Raw genomic sequence first — 26,972 nt, 5'->3', positions numbered from 1 at the left:
TACATAAATCAGGCTAGTGTTGCAGAGTAATGATAAATGGCTTTTTTTTTCCTCTGGTGAAACATTCTTGTGCTACTGTGCTTTATTTAACGTACTACCAGAACTCAGGTTTTCCTGTTAGTATACATCCTATTTAGTACCAGTCTTACTAGTACTCAATATTCAGAAATAAATAGTTGTTCCAATACCAGAAATACTTTTACCTAATCCTTAATGCCCACACTGTTTTTCCTCTCATGTCTCCTTGGTTGTAAATATGTTTATATGAAAATCAAATATATCTCTTGCTTTCCTTACATCTGTGCTGAAAACCATACTTAAGCAACTTCTGCATTTAAGGAAATAACTCTTTTACACGATATATTCCCTGCCAAACTCAAGTATACAAAATATTATGGAAGCAGAGTACTTACTTTTCCAAAAATAATGAGGCACGTGTATGAATAATAAAAATACACTCTGAAGTTTTATCAATTGTGAGGAAAAAATATAAGTGAAAATCAATCTAATATGCCAGCAGCTTCTAAGAATACAGATGTCTGGAAGAAAACTTTTCCTACCAGCTTCTCAGTGTATGACTATGCACCCAGAAGTGTATGTACCTTCCTCTAAAGCCTCTAGTACCGACGTCCAGAGGTAGAACAAAACTAGAGGGGTATAATACAAGATTCCTATTTTAATATTATAATATTTAATATAGTTTCTACTGTTACAGATTTTGCTTTCTCAGCAAGGAAGGATATTTTTTCTTAACTCAGAGTAATCATGAGAGACATACAGTTGCTGTTGACTTCCATTTAAAGAAAGAAATAGAACGGAAAGGTATAAGAAAATTCCATGTGCTAACTTTTCTGAATGTCACTTAATGCTTACTTAATGACATTTTTCTCAGGCATGGCACACTTGACTGCCTGCTTGTGCCATCTGACAAGATTTAAAAAAACAAAGTCACTGTATAGTATACATAACATGAGATTTCAGTCAGCATTTGACATCTGTGTTTCAGTTCATGATGCCAGAAGAATTTTTGTAGAAACTAGATAGATAAATTGTACTTACTAATTTTCTGCCTCTAGATAATACAAGCACTTAATTAAGAGGATTTGAAGCAGTGATAGTAAAAAAGTGAAGACAGACCTCTCATATGGCTTATGAGAATTATGGTTCTCATATGGCTTTAAAACAATTTTAAGAATGCATTTCAAGTTAATACATATAGGTGAATATTCAGTGTCTAGTTCCACAAGTTCATTGATAGAATAAGTAACTCATTTTCAAATACTGAAACTACACTTTGGCACAAGAGTAAATTAACTGTTTATTTCTGGAGACAATTTGTTTGATGTGTCCAATAAATAAATCACCATATTCATAAAATAATTCCATTTATAATTTTCCTCTTTAATACATTCCAATATTACTGAAGGTAAAATTTTAATAAAAAAGATAAAAGATGTAGAGTGAGGCCCAGTAATATGGTGTAGGTGAAATGGACAAACAAGGGTAGGAAATGTTTCTCCTTAGGTAGTTATATTATAACCAGCTCCTTCACATGAATGCCCGTTTATTCTCTTTATGCCATACCAGTCCTACTTCTGACTCAAATTTCAGTCAAGCATTGAGGAAGCAGGAAAATTAGCAGAATAAGTCTGGTTATACATACAGTACATAAAGTTGTATTTTTGTGGTACATATAATCATAACACTTATGCTAATCCCTAAAAGTTAACACCTTTCAAAGCTGACAACAGACACACATGAAAATAATTTTGCCATAAGTGTCAACGTAAAAGAAGCATCTAAACACGACAGTATACCAACTCCCTTCTACACATTAATAAAAATACCTATCCCTTCTGTAGTAAAAACTACATTTATAAAATATCCTGTATTTTACCCATGTAAAATCATGCAGCACATCTACAGGGTTTTTAAGTATTTTAAGCCACTTTCACAGTTTTTACTTTTGTCAATTCTGTTTTTATTAATAGGGCTTTTGATTTTGTCATGGGCTTCGCTAAAGCTCTCACTCTAGTTTTCCACACTGAAATGTACATTCCGGGAACTAATTATATCAAGTATATTAGTCTACATTATCTGCAGAACTAATAAGACTTAACAAATTTGATGATTTGTTTTCAAATATTAAATGGCTTAGCTTACAGTAACTTTGCCAACCCTTGGAGTACTACATCCTGGAAATAAAAGTCTAAAACAGACTTCTCTTCCTCAGCCAGCTTTTATAGGTCAGAAGTCTCGTGTTTTCCACTTACAATCTGACCTCAATTAATGAAGTCTTTTAGAGGACACTAAATTATTTTTGTATAATAGAAGTTTAAATTGAAAATATCTTGATTATTTTCATTAACACACTGTATATGAAATGACCCTGTTCTAGATAGCAGGAAATTTTGGACTGTATATTTGAGGCTATACTACTACGTAATGATTTATATTTTTGGCAAATTGCCATAGCTGGGGTGGAAGCTTTTGCTGATGTATAAAATACCTTTCCAAGAGCTAAACTGCCACTACTAAACTAAGTAACACTACATCTTCCAGTCTTCAATAGATCAAGATAACCCTATGCTCAACTATATGAAAGCCATTAACAGGTTTCAATAGCTCTCATTCCATCTGTCACTCAATAAACCTCTTTCTTCCTTCTCTTTGAGCTTTTAAATCACGTCCCTATTGTTCATTCCAATGGATAATTACACTGCCACTTTTATTTGCTTTAACTTATCCTTCTTAAATTTTAATAAAGAACACTCTGTTAAGGGGTTTGCTGCACATTTCCAATAGTTTTATTATAGACACACAAGAAACTTTTACTGAAGAAACAACCTCCCACTCATCTATTACTTTCTAAAAGGATATTGGGTATTTCAGTTTAGCATATTTTGTTGCTTTTCAAAACAAAACTCCCTTGCCTTAGAATGATAATCTTGTTCCAGCCTGGAATCTGATCCTGCTACCTGTTTGTACTTGCTCATTTTCATTTGGCGATTCCTCTCTTCTACATCCATTGCACCTGTTAAATTAAAAAACAAAAAAAGAGAAAATAAATACACAAGCAGCCCTCAGTTCCAAATCTAAAGTTATGCTCATGGATGTTTTAACAGAAAGAGATGAAATCTGATTTACTTAAATTACAGTGTATATCATTTTAGTCTCTGAATTACAGTTCCACAGAAAACCAAAGTTGTAAGAGGAGGAAAATAGTAGATAAGTAAGTATTTCAGCAGAATCTTAGTAAGTGTTGTATTATCTACACAATTCAAATGAAACCAAGTTAGTGGAAGAAATGAATGTAAATGGAACACAATGTTTCCACAGAATAGAATTTTACTATTTCAAAAATATTCAAGAGAAACTGAGTCTTTCATTTAAAAAAGGAATGCAAAGACAACCTGCTTATTTTGGGTGGAGATCCCGGTTCTGCATTTGTTATAGTGTGATGTACCAAATTACTAATAGACTAACAATCAGAGGCTAGTAGACCTTCTGTTTACCATTTGACCATATCTTTAGTATGATTAAAACAATTTAAAGATGTCTAAAAGAATGTTAAAGAGCCACCCAGTGGTATCACTGCATTACGTTCTAACAACACACAACTTCAAGAATTATTTTAGGATTCACTCTTCTTGGACCAAATACATGACTAGTCTCAGTTAGGGATGGGTTCTTACTATATGACTCAGGCAGCAGCCAGTTTCAACCAACTGGTACTGTAACACCACAATTTACTATGTAAAATAATGAGGAAGTGAGTGCCAAAGAGGTGGAAGAGTGAGAAAAAGAAAAATGAGAGGAAGATAACATCCCAGAATGAAAAAAAAAAAATATTTTCAAACAAAAAGAATGTTATCTATTATAAACACACAGGCTTGATTTTCTTCCACTTAAACATGGTATAAATCAAGAGTAATTAATTATCCACTGGATACTAAAAAGTATTCATTTTGACTGACCTTTGTCTTAAAATTTCCATAATTTTAACACAAAAGTTGTCTAAAACTAAAATTTCAGAATCCCACTAGTCATAAATGGAAGTTTCTATACATTATATGTGTTGAACAATCTGGACTTTATTTATGGAACTGAGATGGGAATAATAGATTCCAGTGCACTATATAAACCTGATTTAAATGCTAAACCTGAGTTCTATGTCGTAATCTAATAGTAAAGTGGGGCTTTGCACAAGGCCTCTGTGGGGGCCTCTGAGCTTTGTATTTTCTTTCTTGACAACAGTAATGGTAGTAACACATACCATGACACCTGCCAGCTAAATCTTGTGGCACTTCATAGGAAATCTGGAAGGATCGGGATGAAAGGAAGGGGAAATGTGCTAAGGCTAAACAGTACTGTTATTTATAAATCCTCTGGTTTCTGATTTTGGTATTCAAACTCTCCATCTTTACTCCCTACAAACAACATGAATGAAAAGATGTCATCAAAACTTTTAAGATAAATGAAAATCAAGAAAAATGAATGAAAAAGAAGAAATGGTGTTTTATAGGGAGAAACAAAATGAAAAAGATAGCAGCAGATGAAAATTTCTAAATAAAATACAGCTAGCTTTTCCTATCACAATTTTCCTCAGCAATTATAGGCCCCAAAGCAATATTTGCCAATTTATCATTAAGATGCAGTGGTTGTTTTAAGGATCTAGTTTTAAAAGCTCTAAAGATATATTTTTTCCTCTTGAAAACAAAAACTTTAAACTGGAAAATTATATTTTTCTTTTTTCAATAACAGAAGTAACATGTAAGTGGTTTTGACGTAAAATACACTAACTTTTGCTCAAAGAAAGAAACAATCTTTTGCTGAAATCATAACATTCTGCAAATTCACTTGTCATTCAATAACATAACAAAGGAGATATTTTTCACCAAAAGAGATATTTTGTCAATTTTTCTTATGTAGTTTTCTTATGAAATCATCACATATGTCCTTTGTTCTCAGACATACTGTCAAATTTCAGAAAATTGGAAATGATGAAATAACACTGGTAGAGCATACATTAGAAATTTCACAATTATTTGTGAAAATATTCATTCCTATCTATGATCAGCTGGCAAAGTGAAAGTTAGGTTTCCACAAATTCCAATTGCCTATGATCTGCAAAATCAAGCACTCTGAAATATGCCATTGAAAAGGGGAGTATAACACATAAGCCCTTGGTGTGAGCACTCTGTAGGAAAGTAAGCAAGACTGGTGGCTCATTTAGTCCCAAGAGAAAAACAAAGGAAAAAAACAAAGAAAAAGAAATTCAATTCCCATAAAATCTTATTCAAAGAAAATCTAACTTGTTACGTGTTTTTGAAACTGCCTTTAACAAGTGAGTGAATTCAGTTATATGCAAAAAGAGGGACTCCTGAGGGCAGTGGAAAGTTCATAATGCAGAAGATGAGTTTTAGTTCTACTATGCATGGAACTGACATGCAGAAAGAGTGAGCAGAGTTACTGCTGCAGGCTAATCTCAGTGTAACTTAAGCCAGATGCAGCTGTGATCTGGATAGGAGTAGGAAAGGTTGAGAGAGTGTCATGGCACTTCCCATTCATGTGGTCCAGCGTGCATGCATGTCACACTGGTGTAAATGCAGGGCTGTCATCATCGCCATTTCTGCGGCTGTCATCATCGCCATTTCTGCTGGCAAATCTGTACTTAGCTGAAAACTATGTGTGGGGGTGTAGCAGGAGCAGAAAGTACTTCCAGAGAGTTCAGTAACTGTCCAGGTACATTAGGAAGCTTCAGCTCCTAACGATTTTGGTAACCAAGGCTTTAGCATCAGTCCTATACTAAGGACTCCACTGTCATCAGGAGGAGTATATGGAGTTTGTGTAGACAAATCAGAACTCACCTAAATCTAACTATTAGTTATCAATAGTGGTGAAAATGTAGGAGCATAAGCTTTCACACAGGTAGCACAAGGCTGACAGCCCTTGTGTTATTCAGGTCCTTAGCTAGAGCCCAGCACAACATATTTTCAGGACTATAGAGACTGACACTAGAAAAATTAAAGCTACTTGTGATATACTTTGATGTACTGCCATGATGTACCAAAGTGTATGCAAGCAAATTTTGGCCAGGCAAAAGTGGGTTCATTTGGACACTTCTGCCTTAATCTCCTTCCAGAATTTTGCTTCTATACAGTAGCTGTGCCTCCAACAGCAACACCCAATGAGGCACTCAAACTTCAGCCACAGGAACACAAAAAATTAAGGAAGACTGATAGAAGAACAAAGTCTGGTGTTGTTCACCATACACAACTGGGATCATTACACTGTAGGCAACATCTTGGAGTTTTGCGTATTTTGAACAACTCTCTAACATTAAAAAACCCATGGCCTGAAGGCTAACTCAGTGAGGTTTTCATCAGCACAGGAAAATTCCTAGCTGACAAATAGCCAGCTGCTGATTCAATACCAGTCATTCTCCGTATTTTGAGAAGAGGGTGTGCTGAGGGAAAGCAGCACAACTACAATGCAAACACAGTTCCCAAATGCCAGAGTAAGGTGCCCAAGTACTGTGCACGGCAACCCTGTAACCTGCCCTTCCCTCAGATCCACGAGGTCTATAGTAAGAGACTAATTTGTGCCAGAGTTTAGCACTAGTGACTAAAGTAAATTAAGCCTTAGGCTGCATGAATTGTACTTTAACCTTTGTTTTTATCTATGGAAATGTAACCAGTAGATAAGAAAGTATAAGTAAAACTTTAACTACAGGATATTCTGTAACAAAAGATAAGGAAACGTCTCAAGACGTGCCTGGAGGTGACAGCAGCAAATAAGAAGAGAAGATTCCAGACACCATGAACAAGATTGGATGAGCTGAAGTGCCATTAGGAAATCATGTGGCCTACAGAGACTATAAAATCCAGTAACAATCGACAGGCGGGGCCCCTCTTCAGAGGCACCCAGCTCGAGCTGTAACTACTACTGCCTATTAAACATAGTAGAAGAAGGAACCCTGTTTGATTCTTTTATTAAAGTAGAACCTAGGCACAAGCCCTGCTGAGGTGGCATCAGCATAATTCCTACCATGGTCTAGGTGGCAGCTGTATAATTACTGCAAGAGGACTCAGGGCAGGCACTAGAATCACTGCTCCAACTTTGAATGCAAACCTTTATTTTTATGTTTTAACTTGAAATAAGATAAGATTCAGCTACTTCACCGTTAAAGCTTTCCTCATAACTGAAAACTAAATGTTTGTTTCATGTTAAAAATTTTAAGGGGCTGTAATCAGTGGTGTGGTTAATACCTAACTTTTCCTGACTTCAACTGCTCATAAAGTCACATTTCAACAAGGAGATAAGCAATCATTCAATTCAGCCTGGAGCTAAAGGCAGTTATTTGCTCTTCAGGTCAAATACTGTTTACTCTCTAGGGTAAGACTCTTCAGCTGATAGCCTGTGGTCCACACCAGAGACAAAAGGGCCAACAAAATGGCCTTATCAGCCACCTTAGCCTAAGGCAAACCTACCTATTTAAAAAAATAAAAATAAAAACAGCTGGGAGCTGTGTTCTTTTATTCAATCTTTCACTGCCTTCTCTGGTGGGCATTATTAAACTGTTCTAGCTACTATAGATGGTCGCAGTGGTGATGTGTTTGGAGAAGGAGTTTGCTGTACGGTGGGGCTTCTGGGGCACAGAGAGTAAAAGGGAAATCTGGGGTATGGAGGTAGAGTGGAGGTTCTCTTAAAATATTAGGACAGATTTAGTTTTGGAGAGTCAGGGAAAAAGGGGGTATAAAATTTGGGAGGCACAGCAGCTCAGGCAGGGGGGAAAACCAGTGATGAAGGGACTACAGAAACATGGAGATTTTGGAAGTCAGAAATCTGTAACAGAGAGGAAAAAGTCAGTGTGCAGGTGAGTACACTCTGTGCCTGGAGTGTGGAGGACAGACCAGAAGTCTTATGGTGTGCAAGAGCCTTCTTTAGCGGATTCTGGTCTCTTCCCATTTCTCACCCTAATCTGACTTCCTTAAAAAAGCAAACGAAATGTATTCGGGAAAGCCCTTTCTTAGTTTCGATTTCCTAGTGCCTATTTTGAAATCCCCAAAATACATCAAAATTATGATCCAACCCTATGGCACACATTTGCTTAAACATAATAGATCAAAGAACTTGAGGGCAAGAACATGAAAATATTTCGAATAAACCACCCTACCTGTATCCCCATTCTCTGGATCTGCTTTCTTTTCTTCTATAAACAAATGAAAGCAATATGTAAAACAAAAAGAGGGGGAGAGAGAAAATGCAGAAATAATAATAATAAAAGTAATATAAAACATGCATTAAAAAAGAAAAATGAATAAATCCCACCAAATTAATTTAATTTGATGAGTTTAGTCAACCAACCAAGTATGGTGCTCTACATCCAGGGGCACATTCACTGCATGCTAGCGTATACATTTGTACACTCTTACTGAAAACTTACTGGAGGGAACACACGGGTATTTTGTGCACTTCCAGAATCATTACCACACTCAACACAAAAGAGAGCAAGGCAGGTGTCAGACATAGTTACTTTACAGTTTCCTTGAATAGGATGACACAAAAATAAAAGCAAAAAATTTGCTTGTGCTGTATGTTTTATGCAGTGCACATACAATATGCAGTCTAATTGTTCAAGCATAAAAATTGAATGTGTCAGAATCATTTGCAGTCATTACTTTAAATCTTCATTGGTTTAATCAATTCTCACAGCTTCTACAGGTTAAAACATTTAATAATGATACTACTTTAGCTTGTCTTAGACTTAAAAAATGATGAACAAAAGACACTAACAGCAATACTCAGAACCCAGTTCATGCACATAAGTCCAGCTAACTGATGCCAACAAATATTCTGAATGCATATCAAAGGTTGTAAATGGCTCAGGGCATTCCTCTGTCACAAAGAAATGAAAATATATTGGATCCCTGTCAAATAGTTTGGCAGCCCATAAATACTGCACTCTGGAATCCAAGTTTGGTAATCAATGTGAAAGAATTTAAAGTCAAATGAAATCTACTTTAATTAGAAATATATTAACTTTTAAACAGACTCTCTGTTTCTTTTTCTTACTGTAAGCCAAAATGATATTAAATTCAATTAAAACAATGTCATGAATATGGAGCAACAACCCCCAAGCTACAAACCAAAAATAGCATGCATTATTAGAATTAAATATTTTTCCAGAATTATTGGTTATTGAGGGTTGCTCACAAAATTAGATCTACTTTATAGTACACAGACTGAAGAGGGAAACAGAGCTGTTATATTTTAAGGAAATACCATTTTGTACATAGGTATCAAAGCAGAGGATGAAGTCATACTTAAAGGGAAATCATACTGGGGCAAGGTAGAAGTGTAAGAAAGAAAAATATGCTCCTGCAGAGAGAATAAATGATGTGCCACACTTTGATAGGATCTGGCATCCCATCCTGTGTGGGATCAAGGTTGTTCTTCTGCTGGCAATTCCTAGTGGAACTGTTAGACAAATTAATGGGAAACAGATAAAGCAAGTCATAAGCATACACTTTTGGAAATCAGCAGGTACCAAGTGGGTTCTTGAAACCTCTCCCATTTCCAAGCCTTTCCTGCCCCATATTGTACACAGTTTATAAATAAGGCCTTTTGCATTCTTCCACTTTGACCCTTTGGTAGCCTGGCCTATATTACTTATGTGGGTTGTGGATATCATTAGGAAAATAGGAGAAAGAGAGAGATAGTTGTGGATGCTTTTCAGGCTTTCAAATTTTTATTTTTTATTTTAAAATTGCTGTCACCAATATAAAAGCTACAAATACAACACTGCCTCATTACTTTCTAAAGCAGAAAGCAATTCGATAGCAATACCACTGATTCAACACAATGCAAAATAGATGAAAGTGAAGTCGTTAAAATACCCTTGAGTTTGAGCTCAGACAGAATGATGACATTTCTAAGTTATTTCATATGTATAGTGAAAAGAAATCTTTACTTTGCCTGAAATATCATCTTAATACAGAAATCTAATACTATATAGGAAAATTCCTTTTTTAAAATGCCTAGTCCATTCATCCATATGTCTGGATGCCTTTCAACCATGAGTCTTCAAATAAAGACATTGTCAAAATAAGGGAAACTTGAAGCCTGTCCAACTTTCATGTGTTCTTGGTCCATGTTTAAAAAGTATATAGAAAAATATTTCCAAATTGACTTATAGAAAAGAATACCATAGTATTAGCAAGCGTAAAATTCTGTTAGATTCTTGAATTTTAAAAATGTATCTGAAGTGCTGTGACATTTATTACAAAGCTCTACAATAAATAAATCCTTTAGATTTTTACAAGAAAGGTCATCATAGTGGATCCTACTTTCCAAACTGAGGTCTTGGTTGTATTGTGAAGAGCTGAATGAATAAGTACTAGAAAGAACAGAAGATTGAAATGAGAACTTGGGTGGGAAGCAGCAGAACTGAACAATATCGCTATTGCCCATTGACCAAATAATACAGTGATAACTTCTCAACAGCAAAGATCTTCACAGTAGCTATGGGCCTAGTCATCTCCTCTTAAAAGAATTCAGTGCAGGTTCAGAATGTCGATACTAAAGTAATTAATGCTTTTGGTTCCCCCAGTTATTAGGTGATCAAATCAAAAAAGCTGTAAAGAGCCCTAATGTCTTGAAAATGCTGAAAACCAATAAATCACTATGAGATGATTTAAAAAGTCTCAGACTGAATAATATGACAAAGCCACCTGTCATTCCTAAAAATCTTCATCTCTTTCTATTTACAAGATTTCTTCAATATCATCACATTAGTCAGTATTTTTCTACATCACTTGAATTAACCTTGGTTTACAAAGTGAAAAGCTTATACTGTATCCTGTGGTGTAATTATCTCAATTTAAGAACTGAAGTTTTTCAGAATTAAACAATTTGGAGAAAAAAAATTGATACTTTAATGAAGGTGACATTTCTGTACATTACAGAGAATAACTGCATGTTTTCAGCTTAATTAGAATACAGATATATTGATGTATATTGATGAAATACAGAGATGAACTATAGGCATAAAGAGACTGAAATGCTGAAAAATCCTCTCTTCTTACACCATCACAGTTGACATTGCTATTATAATGACCACTGACATTTCATAAAATAGTAGACACAGCCATGTTCCCCTGGTCTTGTAATGGTCTATTCTTTCTAACATGTACTAATACATCTAATAGGTGTCTAACAATCTAACATGTATTTGGAAAATAAAATGAACAGAAAATAATTATAATCAAGTGACTCATACTAGAGAGAACTTAACAAGAACTAAAACTAATCTAAAATGGCCTTGATCAGCTCTGTTTTCTTGGAAATGCCTTAAATCAACGAACTCTGCTATTCTGATAGGAACCTGGAGGTGCCATGGCCAAAGCACTCCAGAAGACTTCACCCACGTCACCCTAAGCCCCACGGAGCAGGGATCCCAAGTCCCTTGGAGCAGAACATGACAATCTCTGTACATATCCAAATAGAATAACAGTTCCACAGAAGAAGCAAGATAGCAGACTTCTCCCTAGCCATGGATACTGATGGCAGTGTTGGAAAATTGCTCAAGATTTGCTAGCTTCCTTGTGAGGATAAGGGGAGGTTGACTTTGCAGCCTTAAGGTTACAACTGGGAGGTGCTGGGCTTAATAGTCTTCCTCCCAGGGTTTCTTCCTTCACTCACAGCTGACTGCCCCAAACTTGAGGTTAGAGCCTGGTTCTCTCTTGAACTGCTCTCCTGCAATGACTTTTAGCTTTACAGGGATCAGTTCGACAGGTTGGTTCAGGATAGTACTTTCACCTGGGATCCAGAAGAAAGAGATTTGCATCAGCTCAGACTGAGACCTAAAATAAACCTAGACCTCCTTGCTTTGAAAGAAATTGCAGCCTCCAACACTGGAGGATGTGCATCTTATTACAACAGAGAGACATGGAACAGCTTGTTTGTCTCTGAGTTTAGGCATAAGACAGGACAACAGCATTAAATGTTTTATGCTTCTATTTTTCATATTTGCAAACACTTAAAATCAGCAATATGACTAGCAATTGTATTTATAGACTGGATAGATTAGCTTCTTAAGTGCTTTATTGAAAATTAAGCTTGATTTTTCAAAGCAGTGCAAATTATTAAATAACATTATTTTAAAAATCAAATGTATACATAGGACCCTAACTTTTGGTAAGTACCTTTAAAAATGCTAGCCAAATTTCTTACTAGAGATTTCTCTTGAAATGCTATGTATGAGAATAGAGGAAAATCAAATTTATACTGAAAACAATTTCTGAAACAATATTCTTATCAAAACGGGCAAAGGAAACAAGATTGTCTCCTAAAAGCAAAATCTAAAAGTTATGTGCTCCGAACATCAAAACTTGTCAGTTAAAGGTGTTGCACTCAAAGGATTACATTTCCTCCTATTTCCAAAGCTGTTCAATTCCAATTCTACCTCTAAGAAATTAGCTCTAAATTTTGTCGTTCTGGCTGTCTACAGTGTGAAAAATATAACTGCCTAACTGCTACGGGTCTAGCAAAAAAAAAAAATCTATCAGGTGATGTGTGATATAAATGGCTGCAGAACTTCGCTCCAGGGTTTTATGTCCAATCTGTAACAAATATAAAAAAGTGATTGATGCAGCAAGCAAGGCCTTTCCAAGAAGTCTGTGATCCACATCACAGACTGAATGAAAAGATTATGCCTGATAAGTACAGAAATATGGAACAAAGAAAAAAAAGAAAGGTTGCTTAAGTGGTTTTGTATTACTGTTTAAATGAGATTGAAGTGTCAATTACTGTCCTTAAAAGGGAATGCTAGAATGAAGACAATTTTGGTTAGCCAGCTTCCTGGTGGGGGAGCATGGCTTTGCATTCCTGTTTTCTATTTGAGAATTGCTTGATTGTTTTGTTGGATTTTTTTTTTCTTCCTGGCTTCAAACTTGACACACTAAACAAAGACTGAAACCCAGGGGACATTTTTCATCAATTAAACCAATTTTTATCACAATGCTTAAACCATGTTAACAATGTTACTTTGGATTATTTGCAGAATACATGGCACTGCTTAGTAAAAGAATTGAATAAGACGGTGTGGTGAGCTAGAAAGTTAAAGAATCTCTAGAATCACAGGTTCATAAATTGACAGGGTCAGCTCAGGTCTTCATCACTAGGGATAGAACAGTGCAGCTGGTAAAGGACAAAGGTCTTTTGAAGCTAGGAAGTTCTATTGTGCATGTTTATTGAAGTAACGATTAGGGATATGATCAGCTTTTTTTTTTTTTTTTATGGCATGTGAATAGTTTTCCAAAATTATTTTTCCAGGGTACTCTGATGTTTGTCCTTGCTGCCTCATACAAAGGTGTACATACATTTTGGTGGCCTTTGAAAAATACTGAGCACCCACATGGAAAAAGGAAGAAAGAAGATGAATATTAGATAAAATGCCCCATTTCACTTCTCCAAAGAATTCTGGCACATCCTCCCTACATGAATGATATGCAATAGGAATTTGAAAATGTAAAAGAAAAATATCTGAGGGGTCAGTGAGGTCAGGGGTCATTCTGTACTCAAAAAGATCCATTCAGACCAGCCATGCTATAAACTCTGCATTGTCTTCATGAAAGCCTGAGCACAGTCTTATTGTTAAGCTCTCCAACATCCTGTTTGCCAAGCATGCAAGCTCCTCAGGGTTCCCACCACTGGTATACTCCACAGTATAACCACAGAATGTTTCAGATTCTGATACAGCCACTTCAAAACACAGGCACAAACACTTGGTGATAACTATGCCTCTGCTTCCAGAAAAACAGACAGCTATTAATAGAGCTTCTTCAGCCATCCTAAGAATGCAATACATCTTCATTAGCATCTCAATAACCAGAAATATGGTCAAAGATTTAACCAAAGAACACAAAAACAACAGTGGTGTATGCACCTGCATGTAAGACTCAGGAGAATTACAAATTTAACTAGCAAACCTTTACTGATAAAAAAAATATATATGATGCTGTTCTGCCTTTTGCACAATTATGCTGTAATTTTTAATTACATAATCTGATATTTTTACTATTTTTCCTTCAGCAGACTGAAGATCAGCCTTTATTTACATGGTTCAGTAGATATGGCTATTTTTTGGGGTTGGATTTTGAGGCCTTTGGTTTCTGGTTTTAATTCTAATAAGAATTAAATATAAGGACAAAGAGCCTCCCAGACATCCGATATGATACATCTAGCAGTATGCTAAGTACCTTTAAACTGAATTTGAAGTTTACCTATCTCTTTGGTTTTTGTTGACCAAATACAGATTTAGACGCTAAATGTTTCAGTCACAGTCTAAGGCATCAGATTTTAAACATGCCTGTCAAACCAAATATCACAGAAGCCTTCAGAGATGCACAAGTCATTTAATCACATTTGTGTTAAAATGTTACAAATTCCATCCAGAAATTTCAATGTAAGAAAGATGGAAAAAAAACAAAGCACCATCCTGGTCTTGAAAGGAAAGTGTGTCACTGAAGAGTGACTATAACAATAACTCAAAAATAGAGGGGTCTCATGTTCTGTTTATAAAGGGTAAGTATATCACAGTAGGTTCACTCTTGAAAGGCTTGAAAAAACCTCTCATGAGACTTTAATATAGGAACAAATCCAAAGAACTCTGCTCCTTGTCTTCTACTGCAGTTGATCTCTTAAACTCTCTCAATCATAGCAATTTTTTGCCCTTACTTATTTTAACAGTTTATTTGTCAGACCCTTCTACTGTTTGGCCGTCCACTGTCCAGGGCTATGAGCTCTTTGAATTTGGTCACCCATCTTTAATAGGGATTTTTAGTTTTTGTAGGCTTCACCCCCAGCAATCATATTATTACAAAGAAACATAATTTTCCATAAAAATGATACAGCACAGAAAAAAACATATTTCAGAGTCCTTGTCTATTTGAATTTAATTTTCAAAGTTAGAAAAAACTCTAATCAATCCTTCATGTGCTCTCAACATGAGAGTTTTGCTCCAGATGTTGCAGAAAAGAACTGGAATCTCTACTTCCCTGCCTTTCATGGCCCTTTAGAAATGGAGCTGTCCCCACTACTCAATCTCCTTATTTCCATCCACCTCCTTAAAAAGCAGCAATAACTGGGCATCACTACTCGATCCCTTCTCATCCTGGAATAAACCTAGAATTAATTAGACAGCACTATTTCTGCTACATTACACTGACTGCCTTTAAACTGTCATGGATCAGCCTTTCCATAGTTTTGGTGATCTATATTTGGGTATAGTTACTTGAGTCAGCTCACATCTAGGCTTAGATTAATTCTGAAAGGCTGAAGAATGTTTTCTGTGTCTCATGTTTGAAGACCACAGTAGATATTAATTGCAACTGCAAGTAATTGTTGGCGCAGCTGGTTGGTCTGAACTATCTTACTGATGAAAAGATGTCTGTTTCATCACTAAGGTTCTTTGGCAGGCAGGGGCTTACTTCCATTGCTCATACTGAATACACAGGGAGGGAACAGGCATATGTCTCCCTAACGGATTTCACAATACTTAAATCCTATGAAACATTAAATTATTTCCAAAATATGATTTTAGAAACAAATTGTGAAAACTTCATTGCAAAGCTCCTCCTTCACCCAAGGAAAAGAGAGTTTAGTCATTAAGGATGCTATCAAGCTGTATTGCTGTCAGATAACAAAATTTACATAAAAATATTATTGCTTGTTAGTTTTCTGAACTTGGTTTTGTGCTTGAAATAGCATAAGCTTTGCATACACTCTCATAGGACTTTTCAAGGAAAAAAAGCCTAGATATTTTTCAGGGAAGAAAATTTTCTCATTTTTGCAACTAAAGATTATAATATCCAGAGAGAGGAAATGGAATATTTTTCTTTTGATACAATTTCACATATTCACATATTTATTTTTCACAACTTCTCTTGGTCTAAAAACACCTAAAATCAATAGCCAATCCTTTAATTCATGTGAATGTTTGGTAGCATGGTAAATACTGTGAAAACCATTTCCTAATGAAACTTGTAAATGGATAATCCCAGTTCCACACTTTTTAAAGCAAATTCTAAAACAATGGGAAAACATCTTTTTCTAAAGGTATGCCTTTGAAATGTCACCTTGCACAGCTGCTCAAAGTGCCTTCTACTGAAATGTGTAAGCTATTTTGTTATTGAGGTAAAACACGGAAGAGTACCTGTTTCAAATGTACACCTGAAAATATGTTATGCACAAAATAAACTAATTGCTCCTGAGTTTAAGGGCAGTAATAATAACTTTTGTAACTGCACTGCTGATCATGCTTTTGCATTCCTGTGCTAGACAGTTAAATTTATCAGTGCCTAATATATTTACTTAACACTGTTGGTGAGCTAAACAGTGTTTTGCAAAAGTGCATCTGAATTGGGAAGTCCAGAAAAGTTAATAATACACAGGTACTGTCTTCTCACATATGTTCAAGAAACATAGGTGATGAAAATATGTGTTCTTCCGAGACATTAGATAACATTTTATGGTCCAATTTCTTCCAACCCCAAGAATCAGATGGGCTGATTCAATATTTTGATTCAATACATTGATTCAATCAATAACTCAGAGGAAGGTTGTTGAATAAAAAGGTCCACAACTTTTCTTTTATTATGAACAGATAAGAAACAGGTCATTCAATCCTCTAATTCCATTTTTGTAATGAAAGAGATTCAGAACCACTGCATGGGAACTGGGAATGGATCGTAAGCACAAGGAAAGTAAAATCATTCTTTCTACAGCATAATTTATTAATTTCTAATAGTGATGCCTTACAGAAGATGGAATTCAGATCACACTACCAGTTTTCTTCTCTATCCATACTCAACATTTTTGCCCATGTAATTTAAGTGATTTCTATCTTGAGATTTGTTTAATATGAAAACCACGGCAAGTAACATCTGCAAGAATCTGTAAAGATAATCTCTGACTCTGATTAGAACAAGAGTAGTACAAAAGGTAAAACTGAGTTCTGAAGGAGCCAGCCATAGTAGAGAAAAGACAAAAATGTTTGACTAAATACCACCTCAGTTTAATGGACCAGTTAACATACCCAAAAACTGCTTCATCCAAGTGGCTTCTCTAATTTGTTAGGATAATAGCAGATGAACAGGAAATTAATTAGAGCTTTGACAAAATAATTGTAAAATTTAGAGTTTATAGGTGAATTTAATTAACTTAAATATGAGGAATTTCATTGCTGTTCTGACATACCACAGCTGAAAAAGCATGAAAGTGTGAACAACAATGGCATTTTCAGAGCTAGGATGCCTTGCTAGACATTAGTTCCCTGCCAGTCATACAAAGTACATGAAAAATTCAATAAAATGGCAGATTAAAATTCAATATGAAAGATGAAACCATAGGTAATGCACAATATGAAGGAAAAGCTGTAAACAATACACCTAAGTTAGACCTCCTTCAATGTTTTGACTTCTTGCTCTCGCTTGTTATCATAACCTTACATTTTACACTTTTTGGCATGAGATAATAGCTTTTGATCACTAACAACTCTACTTCTAATCAAAATAGTTTTTAGTCAATGAAACTAAGTTTGAAATTTCAGTGTATGACATTTAACTTACTAAAATTATTCAGTTCCCAAATTATATCCTCCACAGGGTGAAAAATAACTAGTTATATCAGAATTTCCATAATTTTTGTAGCAGTTTTCAAATGCAAAGATAAAAAAAAATTATAGATTGTTTTCATGTGCTAGTTGGAATCTTAAAGGCTAATTTACAGATAATGGAGATGGGAAATAAGAACTGATATGGCAGAAATCAAATCAGTTTAGTCTTAAGGTATAGTACCTGTGTCATCAGTTACCTTTTAACACTTTTTGTAGTACATAGTTTATAGGTAATAAAAATTACATAACCATCTTAAACTTAAATTCTTACAGTTTTCCAATATTTAAATATATTGAGGGGGAAGAGAATGAAAAGTATGTGAGGTGAGCTGTGATAAAATCTATAGGAAAAGTAAAATGAAAAAAATAACACAGAGAAAAGCAGTAGAAGAGACAGACCTGAGTTTCTTCTCCTTGATGATTCCGCTTCTTCTGTGATCACATCGTGTAATGTACAGACATAGACAAAGGAGATGGGCGTGAGAGGATGTATTCAGAAGGTTAAAACTGACACTGAGGGAAAGGGCCAAAAATTGTTTTAGAGAGAAGTCTGCAGAGCAGAGTTAGTAAATGGGGAAAAAAATAGCAGAGACACCAGAAGGAAAAAGAAAGCTGAGGAAGAAAAGGTTAAACTACTGTTGTTGAAAAAGAACAGTAAAGACAGGGTTAGTATAAGACCTGAGAAAATAATAAAAGTTATAACTGACAGCAAAGTCAATCCTTGCAATGAAGCTGAAGAAAAAGCTGGATAGTAAAAAGTATGTTAACCAGCATAAACACTTTTGTTCATGACTGTTCAACTTTTTGGAACGTTATCTACTTGAACGCAAGCATTATTTTTCTCTTTTAAGTATTGAACATTCAGTTTATCACCAATGGGAAGTCTATTATTAGATTTTTCAACTATTAAACTGTTGTAATTTATGCTGAACCAAACTTCGCATATCCAAAGGGGAAAACAGATTTTTTTCAAAAGGATATACAAGCTCAGGAATTTCAGAATCCACATAACACACTCTGGAAAGGACTGCATTATTGTAACACTCACCCAACGGCAATATTTTCAAGACCAAAATACAGAACGTGAGAAAAAATAATGTATAGCTATTAACTCTCATGGTCAATTCAGCAGATACTTTTTCAGAATCAAATGTTACTCTCATCTCACAGGAGTCTAAGTTACTGAAAATGCATGCAAGTTAAATGCCAAAGGAACTATCTCATTGCTTACTTTATTACTTCACATTCAAAAACACTGCCATTTCAGACATGGAGAACATCTGAGGGACAGTGTCATTCTCTGTACTGAAAATCTATTTATAGCAAAAGAATGGAAGGAATTCATCTTGAAAAATAATATTTACAAAGAACTGTGAAGCTATCATCACTAGCAGAACAAATGCATTCTTCCAAAAATCATCAGAAATAAAATATATCTATCTCTCTCTCTAAGGGCTGACCTAGTTTCAACTTGTAGTTTGTTAATGAGTCACAAAACATCGCTCATAATTCACTAACATTGCAGATGTTAGATTAAGAATTCCAGAAAAGTTCATACACCACAAAAATATGCTATAATTTTATCCACATTTTACAGTCAATATCAAGATACCATTGACAAATGCAAAATTAGAATAAGCAATATAAATCAACAAAATTAAATGGAAGACAACACTAAATTTTATTTGATAGCCACTGTGTTCTATAGTAAACAATTTTATTCTATAGCCAGCAGGTTATAATTTTCATCTACTATCAAATGCCAAGACTGTACCAAAACTTTGTTGTAAACACAAGCAGCTTTTAACATGTATATTTAGAATGCATTTTTAGGCAATTACATTTGCTTACAGCATGAACACATATAAGTGTTATATGAGAGACAGGTAACATGAAAGCATAGCAGCTGACAGTTTTGACAAAGGATGCTATGCATTCACATGTTAAAAAGAAGTAATGGCATATAAATATCTTTTTATCTGGGCATGTACAATGAATCCATAGGATGAAATACAAATAAGCAAATACAAAGATCTACTCCCCCCTGGTGTATTACAGCTTGTATTAATATACTGTAGCTATAATTGCTATAACTGTTAAATAAATAATTCATTATTATCACCACCAAAACCCAGCAAAAGTACTTAAAATTTTCTGAAAATGTTTTCTATTACTTATCTATAGCCCTGAAGCAAGCACTTCTACTATGTCAAAATCAGTTATTAGAAAGTCTCTATCATGACCCCTTTATACTTCATTTATTATTTTTGATAGCCTAAAGAATGCATAGCTTTAAGACATATACTGCACTAAGATAAATTCTTCTAAAGAAATTTTCAAAAGATGGAATCACATTATTTCCAAACTAGGAATATGCCTGGTATGGTAATGCAAGCCATTCTAGTAGAGTCAGTGGGGCTTAGCATGGACACAACAGAATACCAGAGAAGCTCCCTTTAAAGATTTTAGAACCAAATGACCAGTATTTGGCTGCATATCAGTCACATGTACCAATACTTTTAAAAAACTGTATTTTTAAAGAAGTCCTCATGCAAAGTAATGAAAAAAACATTTACATATCAAAGTGGCAAACAAAAATAACTTTTAATTACAAATATTTTTCAGTTTTAATTTTTTACTGATCAAATATATTAGAAGAATAATTCTAACAGAAGCCAGAGAGGAAAATAAAAGATAATACGTATCTTCTCATTGCAGATACCTGTTCAGCTGATATTTAATCTCTTGAGATAAATGGCATACAATATTTTTGTATTAATTGTTGCACATATTAATGAATTAGTAGAAATTGTGGCATGGCAATGCACCAACTTCTTTCAGTTAATGATGATAAGAAGGAAGTCCTAATAGAACGATTAATTTAGACACAATAGCACTTATGTGAATCAACCTCCTCCTGATTAAGAAGCCATGCCATAAATCCCAAACAATAGGTTGAAAATTCTGTGGCTCTGTAGCTTGTAATCCACTAAAATAGATCTTTGTTGGTAGAAATACATTAAAACCTGAGAACAAAATCATGGAATAAAATTCTATTAAATTTACATCATGTCAATAGGCAGTCTTCATTTGTATAGTTATTGCTTTGTTGTGGAACTAGCATTTATTTGGATCAATTGTTCATCTTGATGTATAAAAGTGGTATCTATAAGGGTATTATACACAGATTTAGAAACAAATGAGACTCCCAATGAATAAACTTATAAAGTAAATGAAAACGAGGTATTGTATTACAAGTCTGATTAAAACAAAATAAGTACCATCTATTTTATCATGCTTTGATACAGAACTTTCCATTGTAAGTACTGTCACTTATTAAAGAGAAGCTTTTAGGAACTTAGTGTTCAAAAAACGGTGCTTGAAACCTTACACAGTAAACATGTCCATCTGAAATCTGAAAGCAGCATAGGACAAAGAGATATAAGTTAATTACTCTTTTTTTTTTTTTTTCCTCAAGGCTTTTCTTAATGTCAGTTTTCTCTTCTCCTTAAAAACAAAGGTCTTTCACCTCATACATGGTCTTAGAAATTTCTGTGACTTTCAGATTTGGAAAGCCTCATTTCTGGACACGCCACAAAATAAGATGCGTGAGAGCACAGTCAAATAGACATAATCTTAAAATATGAAGGAGACTTTAAGATAGAAATGTTCCCTGCAGTCTGTATGTTCCATAGATATGTCATTAGTCTGGATGTGATTAGACCTGAAGAATGACATAATGCATCTAACTCCCAGAAAAGATGTTCTCTGACACCATTCAAACTCTGCAATGCTAAGGATACAGATAAAAGAAGAAGAGTAGATAGCAGAATAGTTCAGAGCAGAAATATTTGTTAAAAGAAGATTTAGAGTGAAAAGCTATTTGACTACATTGAGGTGTGAATAAAATCAGTTTTCCTTGATCTTCTTTAATAGCGTTAAGCCACATCTTCCAGTTACCCTTCCTGTAGATACAGAGCCTACTCCGCACTTCTGATTTTTTTTTGATGAGGTAATTCACTACTCTTTAAAGATGAGTTCTTTATCTTAAAGTGTAAATCTATACACACAAAATCACAGCTGTATACTGGATAGATGCTGACATTTTACTTCAAAAATATAAGCAGAGGTATAACTAGGATAAAGAAAATACAGGGAAGACAGAAGCAATACATTTAATTTTGCAATTACATAATATAATATATATAATATACACTAGATAAAAACAGTAAGAATATAGAAAATGTGGGTTATTCCTACCCAAATGTAAGGGTAATAGAGAAGAAGGTAGAAAATAACGTACAAGAAGAAATCTTAAATATCCTCAGTAGAATGAACTCTATAAATCAAACAAAACCATGTAGACTGCATTACTTTTTCATAAGTCTCAAGAGATAAACTAAATGAGGAATTCAGAGAGAGAGCTTTTATGATTTTGTTTCTCTGAGTTAAGTTCACATTATAAGGGGAAATAGACAAAATAGTAACATTTCCAAATACTAAAGCACTAGTTACACATTGGATTTGAAATATCATAAATCCCGAAAAGATAATAAACCTCACTAATAAGTTAGGTGATTTAGGCAGCCAAACATCAATACTACTTCAGAAAAGATAGCAAACAGCATAGATACATCCTCTATTGTCAATAAAGGATAGATGAGCTATCCTGTATCAGATATCTCCCTATACTAAATCTATCCTCATCCTACTGATGTCAAGAAGTTTCACCACCTACAGAATCAGATTGTCCAGGAGATCACATAGCTAGGACTGCAGGGATAGTTTCCAAAACACAGAAAAGCAGTAAAAGGATATATAAAAAAAGGTGTGTGGTTTGTTAGACATTTTCAGGCCACCTCACTATATGTGATCCACCATAAATTACAATTATACCCTGAATTAATGCAATTTGGCTAGGACACTGAAGTGCAATGCTTGACTACATCTGTGCCCTACTCACACTGGGACTGCAATTCCCATCCACAGAGTCCCCTCTTCTCTCTTGATTCCAATTCTTTGTTACTTTGGTACAGACTAGGCATATTGTCTTTCAAAGTGGCATAGGAAAAAAATGAAAGCAGATTTTAAAATAAGCAAATACGTGAGAGGACTATCTGTTTTAAATACACCATTTATTAATTTCAAGAGTCCTTGGGAAGTGGGCAAACAGTGATTTCTTTCAAGAAAACAATTAGTCATGACATATTCAACCTACACTACTTCTCACTTGTCACAGGTTAAAAGATCCTCATAGATTCAACATGCAGCTCTTTTTGTAAATTTTATCCACTTCACTGATTTTCAGATTCCACAGCACCCTCATGAGATCCTTTTCTGTACCTTCTTCCTGAGGCTTTCCACAGCACACTGAAACTTGCATCAAGGCCATGGACTTTTTCTTCTTCCCTTTCTCAAGCCATTTCTTTTGAAAACTGTTCTGCTGCTCAGTCACTTTTTCTCTTCAGCAATTATAAACTAGTCCATGACTCCATTCTGCTCCTCTCCTTTTCACAAGCCAGCAGTTTTATACCAGCTGCTTTCTTTAACCATAATTTTTGATTTATCTAATGCTCATGATGTCCTTTATATGAAGTACCAGTGTGTTCTCCTCTTTGTGTGTGTGTCCTGTCATTACTTTGCTTTTTCCAGCCTCATTCCTTCCCCATTTCTGAACCTATCTCCCTTTTTATAACTTCCTATCTAACATACTTTCAATTCTGACTACAAACTTCTTTTAAAATAACCACCACTTTGTTTTGAATTATTTTTGACTACTGTTTTAATACTTCAGCTGATTCCATGCCAATAGATAAACTACAAATTATAGTCACATTAAAATTATTTCTGAAAGGCTTTGTCTATGTACAGTCAAGGAATACTTCCACCCAGGACAGAGACATAAATGTTCCATGAATAAAGCAAGCCATGATTCCCTTCAAACTGAAAGCCATTCTATATATTTAGACTTGCCATTTGTAAGCATGCATTACCTTTGTATTTTCTGATATGTTTAACCTACCATTATGATTCCTCTAGAACTTTACAGAATCATCTAGGTTGGAAAAGACCTTGAAGATCATCTAGTCCAACCATTAACCTAACATTGACAGATCCCAACTACACCATATCCCTCAGCGCTATGTCAACCCGACACACCAGGCACAGGGACTCCACCACCTCCCTGGGGAGCCCATTCCAACACCTAACAACCTAATATCCAGTCTAAACCTTCCCTGGCACAACTTGAGGCCATTACCTCTTGTCCTATCACTTATTACTTCATTAAAGAGACTCATCCCCAGCTCTCTGCAACCTCCTTTCAGGTAGTTGTAGAGGGCGATGAGGTCTCCCCTCAGCCTCCTCTTCTCCACACTAAACAACCCCAGTTCCCTCAGCCGCTCCTCGTACGACATGTGCTCCAGACCCTTCACCAGCTTCGTTGCCCTTCTCTGGACACGCTCGAGTAATTCAATGTCCTTTTTGTAGTGAGGGGCCCAAAACTGAACACAGGAATCGAGGTGCGGCCTCACCAGTGCCGAGTACAGGGGTAAGATCACTTCCCTGTCCCTGCTGGCCATGCTATTTCTGACACAAGCCAGGATGCCATTAGCCTTCATGGCCACCTGGGCACACTGCTGGCTCATGTTCAGCCCGCTGTCAATCAACACCCCCAGGTCCCTCTCTGACTGGCAGCTCTCCAGCCACTCCTCCCCAAGCCTGTAGCGCTGCTGGGGGTTGTTGTGGCTGAAGTGCAGAACCCTTTAGTACTATATTAAAGAAATACAGCCTTCCTCCAATTAATTACAAGGGCACTCCATTTTTACTTCATTCCATTCTGAGACGTATAAATCCATTTCAACTATTCTGTCTCCTCTTGGTCAATTTCTCATGGTTCTGTTCTTCAGCTGTTGCTTAGACATTAGAAGTGTCTGTGGCAAAGGTTGGATATTTGATGACACTGCAACCTTCTCAACAGACAATGATAATGGACCATTACAGGATGGTTTCCAGATAATAACCATCAAATCTACTGTCTCCAAGTAGGAAAAACAATAGTGTTTACTTTGCTATCTCATTAAGGTAGTTTCTGCATTACCTGTATCATCTCTGGATGGAGACACAGTTTGCTAGACTGCATTTGCTTCCAAAACCTTGGATAGTGAGGCTGAACACTTCAAAAACAGTTGACAGAAAACAGAAATTAGTATCACTGCCTTGGTACCATAAATTATGTGCTTTCTCCCTTTAAATAGCCCTGATGGGTTCAAGAGAGACTAGTGATGATCCTAGATGAAAATAATGGCTTTTTAAGAAAAACAGTAACTTGACTAACCTTATCTCTATCAGTACAGGACACAGTGCCTACCCACAGACTACTTCTTTTCTAACTTCTCTTAAGGCCTCACATATAAAAATGCAAAACCTTGCGAAAATGTTTGCATGCTGTGCTTTTCTTCACTGATCAAATAAATGTGATCAGACGACTAGAGCTTTATTCACTTTCTTCCATATGCCATCTATCACAGCTCAGAGACCGGGGTGCTGAAAGTAGAAATGTTTAGTAACATTAGATAGGAACAAATAATAATTCCACATGCTCTTTGATTCGGTGGTATCCTGAAATCACAGTGTTCTCTGACAGAGTGCTGACATCAGCTAAAGGAAGGGCACACACATTCAAGACATGGCTTCAATTTTGATGCTATGCTTATGATTCTGCAATTTTACCATTCCAATCTTCAAAATCTTTGCATAAATACAATTGACTCTTTGTAGTATACGGAACAATAGTTTTGCAAATTGCCTCAGAACTTAAAGATTACAGGCACTGTTAAGAAAACCTGTTGATTTCTGATATTCAGGAAAAGGAATTTTATCAGCATCTCCTATTGAGAAGCCTGAAACCTAGAACTATTTTAATACTTTATTTAATGACTTTTAATTGTCCTCCAACACATTTGCTGATGTCATTTCTAGTTATGCATATTTCTTGAATATTAATGCTTCACATGATACAGTATTACCATTACTTTTTGGAGTGGTTTTATTATCTATGTTTTTATATACAATTTTCTCACAATCTCAGTTCTTCACTCAAGGTATTTATGTAATCAATACCTATTTTTTCTCACATATTTTCTTAGCTATAATACTGCCATGTCTATTTCCATGTGACTGCTCAGGTTAAATTCTTAACAGACAAACTGAACTTAAAAATGGGACAAGCTTTCATAACAGACTATAGCAGAAAAAGCTTTATATGAAAAGGCAATCAAAACAGAGCAACAGCCGTATGAGGTTCGCGTATTCCTCCTTGCTTCTCTCTGCAGACTGCCAACTACAGCCAGGGACTAAGCTGTATTAGTATCACCTGGCTGTTTTCTGTGCCAACAGAACATTTAAAGCATTCTCAGATGAAAGAAAGCACAGTCCTGCACAGAGGGTAAATCCCATATTGGAAAGCTTCAAGGAATTTGAAGGTTTCTTAGGCAGATTCCATCAGGCTACATCACTGGTAGATCGTGGTCACATATACAATATATCTCAACATCCAGGGGTGAGCACAGCGTTATGGCACCTCCTTCCAGATGTCCTGACTGCTGCCTTGAAATGAACTAAGTGCTTGTAATGCTATAGGGATGTCTATAGGGGACAGTAGTGTGCCACGCATAGCAGATAATGCAGCTCCTGGAAGCTGCATTGCTCTGCTACACTGGTACTCCTCTGCTTCTGCCACATTAGTACACAGGGCTTTTTGACAAACAGAATCGGTTTGGAAAAGCATCCTAGGAATATAGGTATTCACTATTTGCTGCCCATTATAGCGTGTTCAGAACCACCTCAGATGTTTCTGTCTCACATACCATTGTCCCATGTGAACATATCATGCAAGATATTACTGATAATGTAAATCAGAGCAGAATTTATACTCTTAGCAGGCACCACCCCTCACAGAAATACCTAGGGCTGTAGAGCACAGAACACAACTTTTACACAACTTTGCATCTATTCTAGACTTTGGCAATCGCAACTTGCTTTCCAAACCAATTCTGTGTATTCCCTGAAGCACTGGAGATCAGCAGTACTGTTCCAGAAGGAAAAACAGATAAAAATCCTATAAATATTGTTTTAATATACAAAACACTTCTAAAGTGACAACTTTTTAATGTCCATATTTGTTTCTGATTTCTATTCTTCTACCTGTTTTTTCCATCTTAGAAGTACAAGATTTCACATGTTCCACAATCTCGAATGCCCCAAGAGCAGCCATCTAACACAATATGGCTCC

At 35.5% G+C, this 26,972-nt stretch overlaps 1 protein-coding gene across 29 annotated transcripts in view; it reads right to left on the bottom strand.

Moving 5' to 3' along the window:
• The window catches only part of RIMS2 (regulating synaptic membrane exocytosis 2), a 500,034-nt gene that overhangs the window by 96,409 nt on the left and 376,653 nt on the right, over positions 1 to 26,972 (bottom strand). For 18 of the 29 annotated variants that reach the window (XM_074886104.1, XM_074886094.1, XM_074886112.1 and 15 more), the window contains 2 exons: positions 18,080 to 18,112; positions 2,934 to 3,034 (listed from right to left, as the gene is read on the bottom strand). In XM_074886104.1, coding sequence (XP_074742205.1) covers positions 2,934 to 3,034; positions 18,080 to 18,112 — 134 coding nt within the window. Of the gene's footprint in view, positions 1 to 2,933; positions 3,035 to 8,179; positions 8,216 to 18,079; positions 18,113 to 26,972 lie in introns of all 29 variants that reach the window. The other 11 variants (XM_074886164.1, XM_074886333.1, XM_074886208.1 and 8 more) reach the window with 3 other exon arrangements.

This window comes from Strix uralensis, chromosome 1 (genome assembly GCF_047716275.1).
Source record: "Strix uralensis isolate ZFMK-TIS-50842 chromosome 1, bStrUra1, whole genome shotgun sequence".
NCBI lineage: Eukaryota > Metazoa > Chordata > Aves > Strigiformes > Strigidae > Strix > Strix uralensis.
Note: the sequence above shows the minus strand (reverse complement) of the source record. Positions and strands in the feature narration are given on the sequence as shown.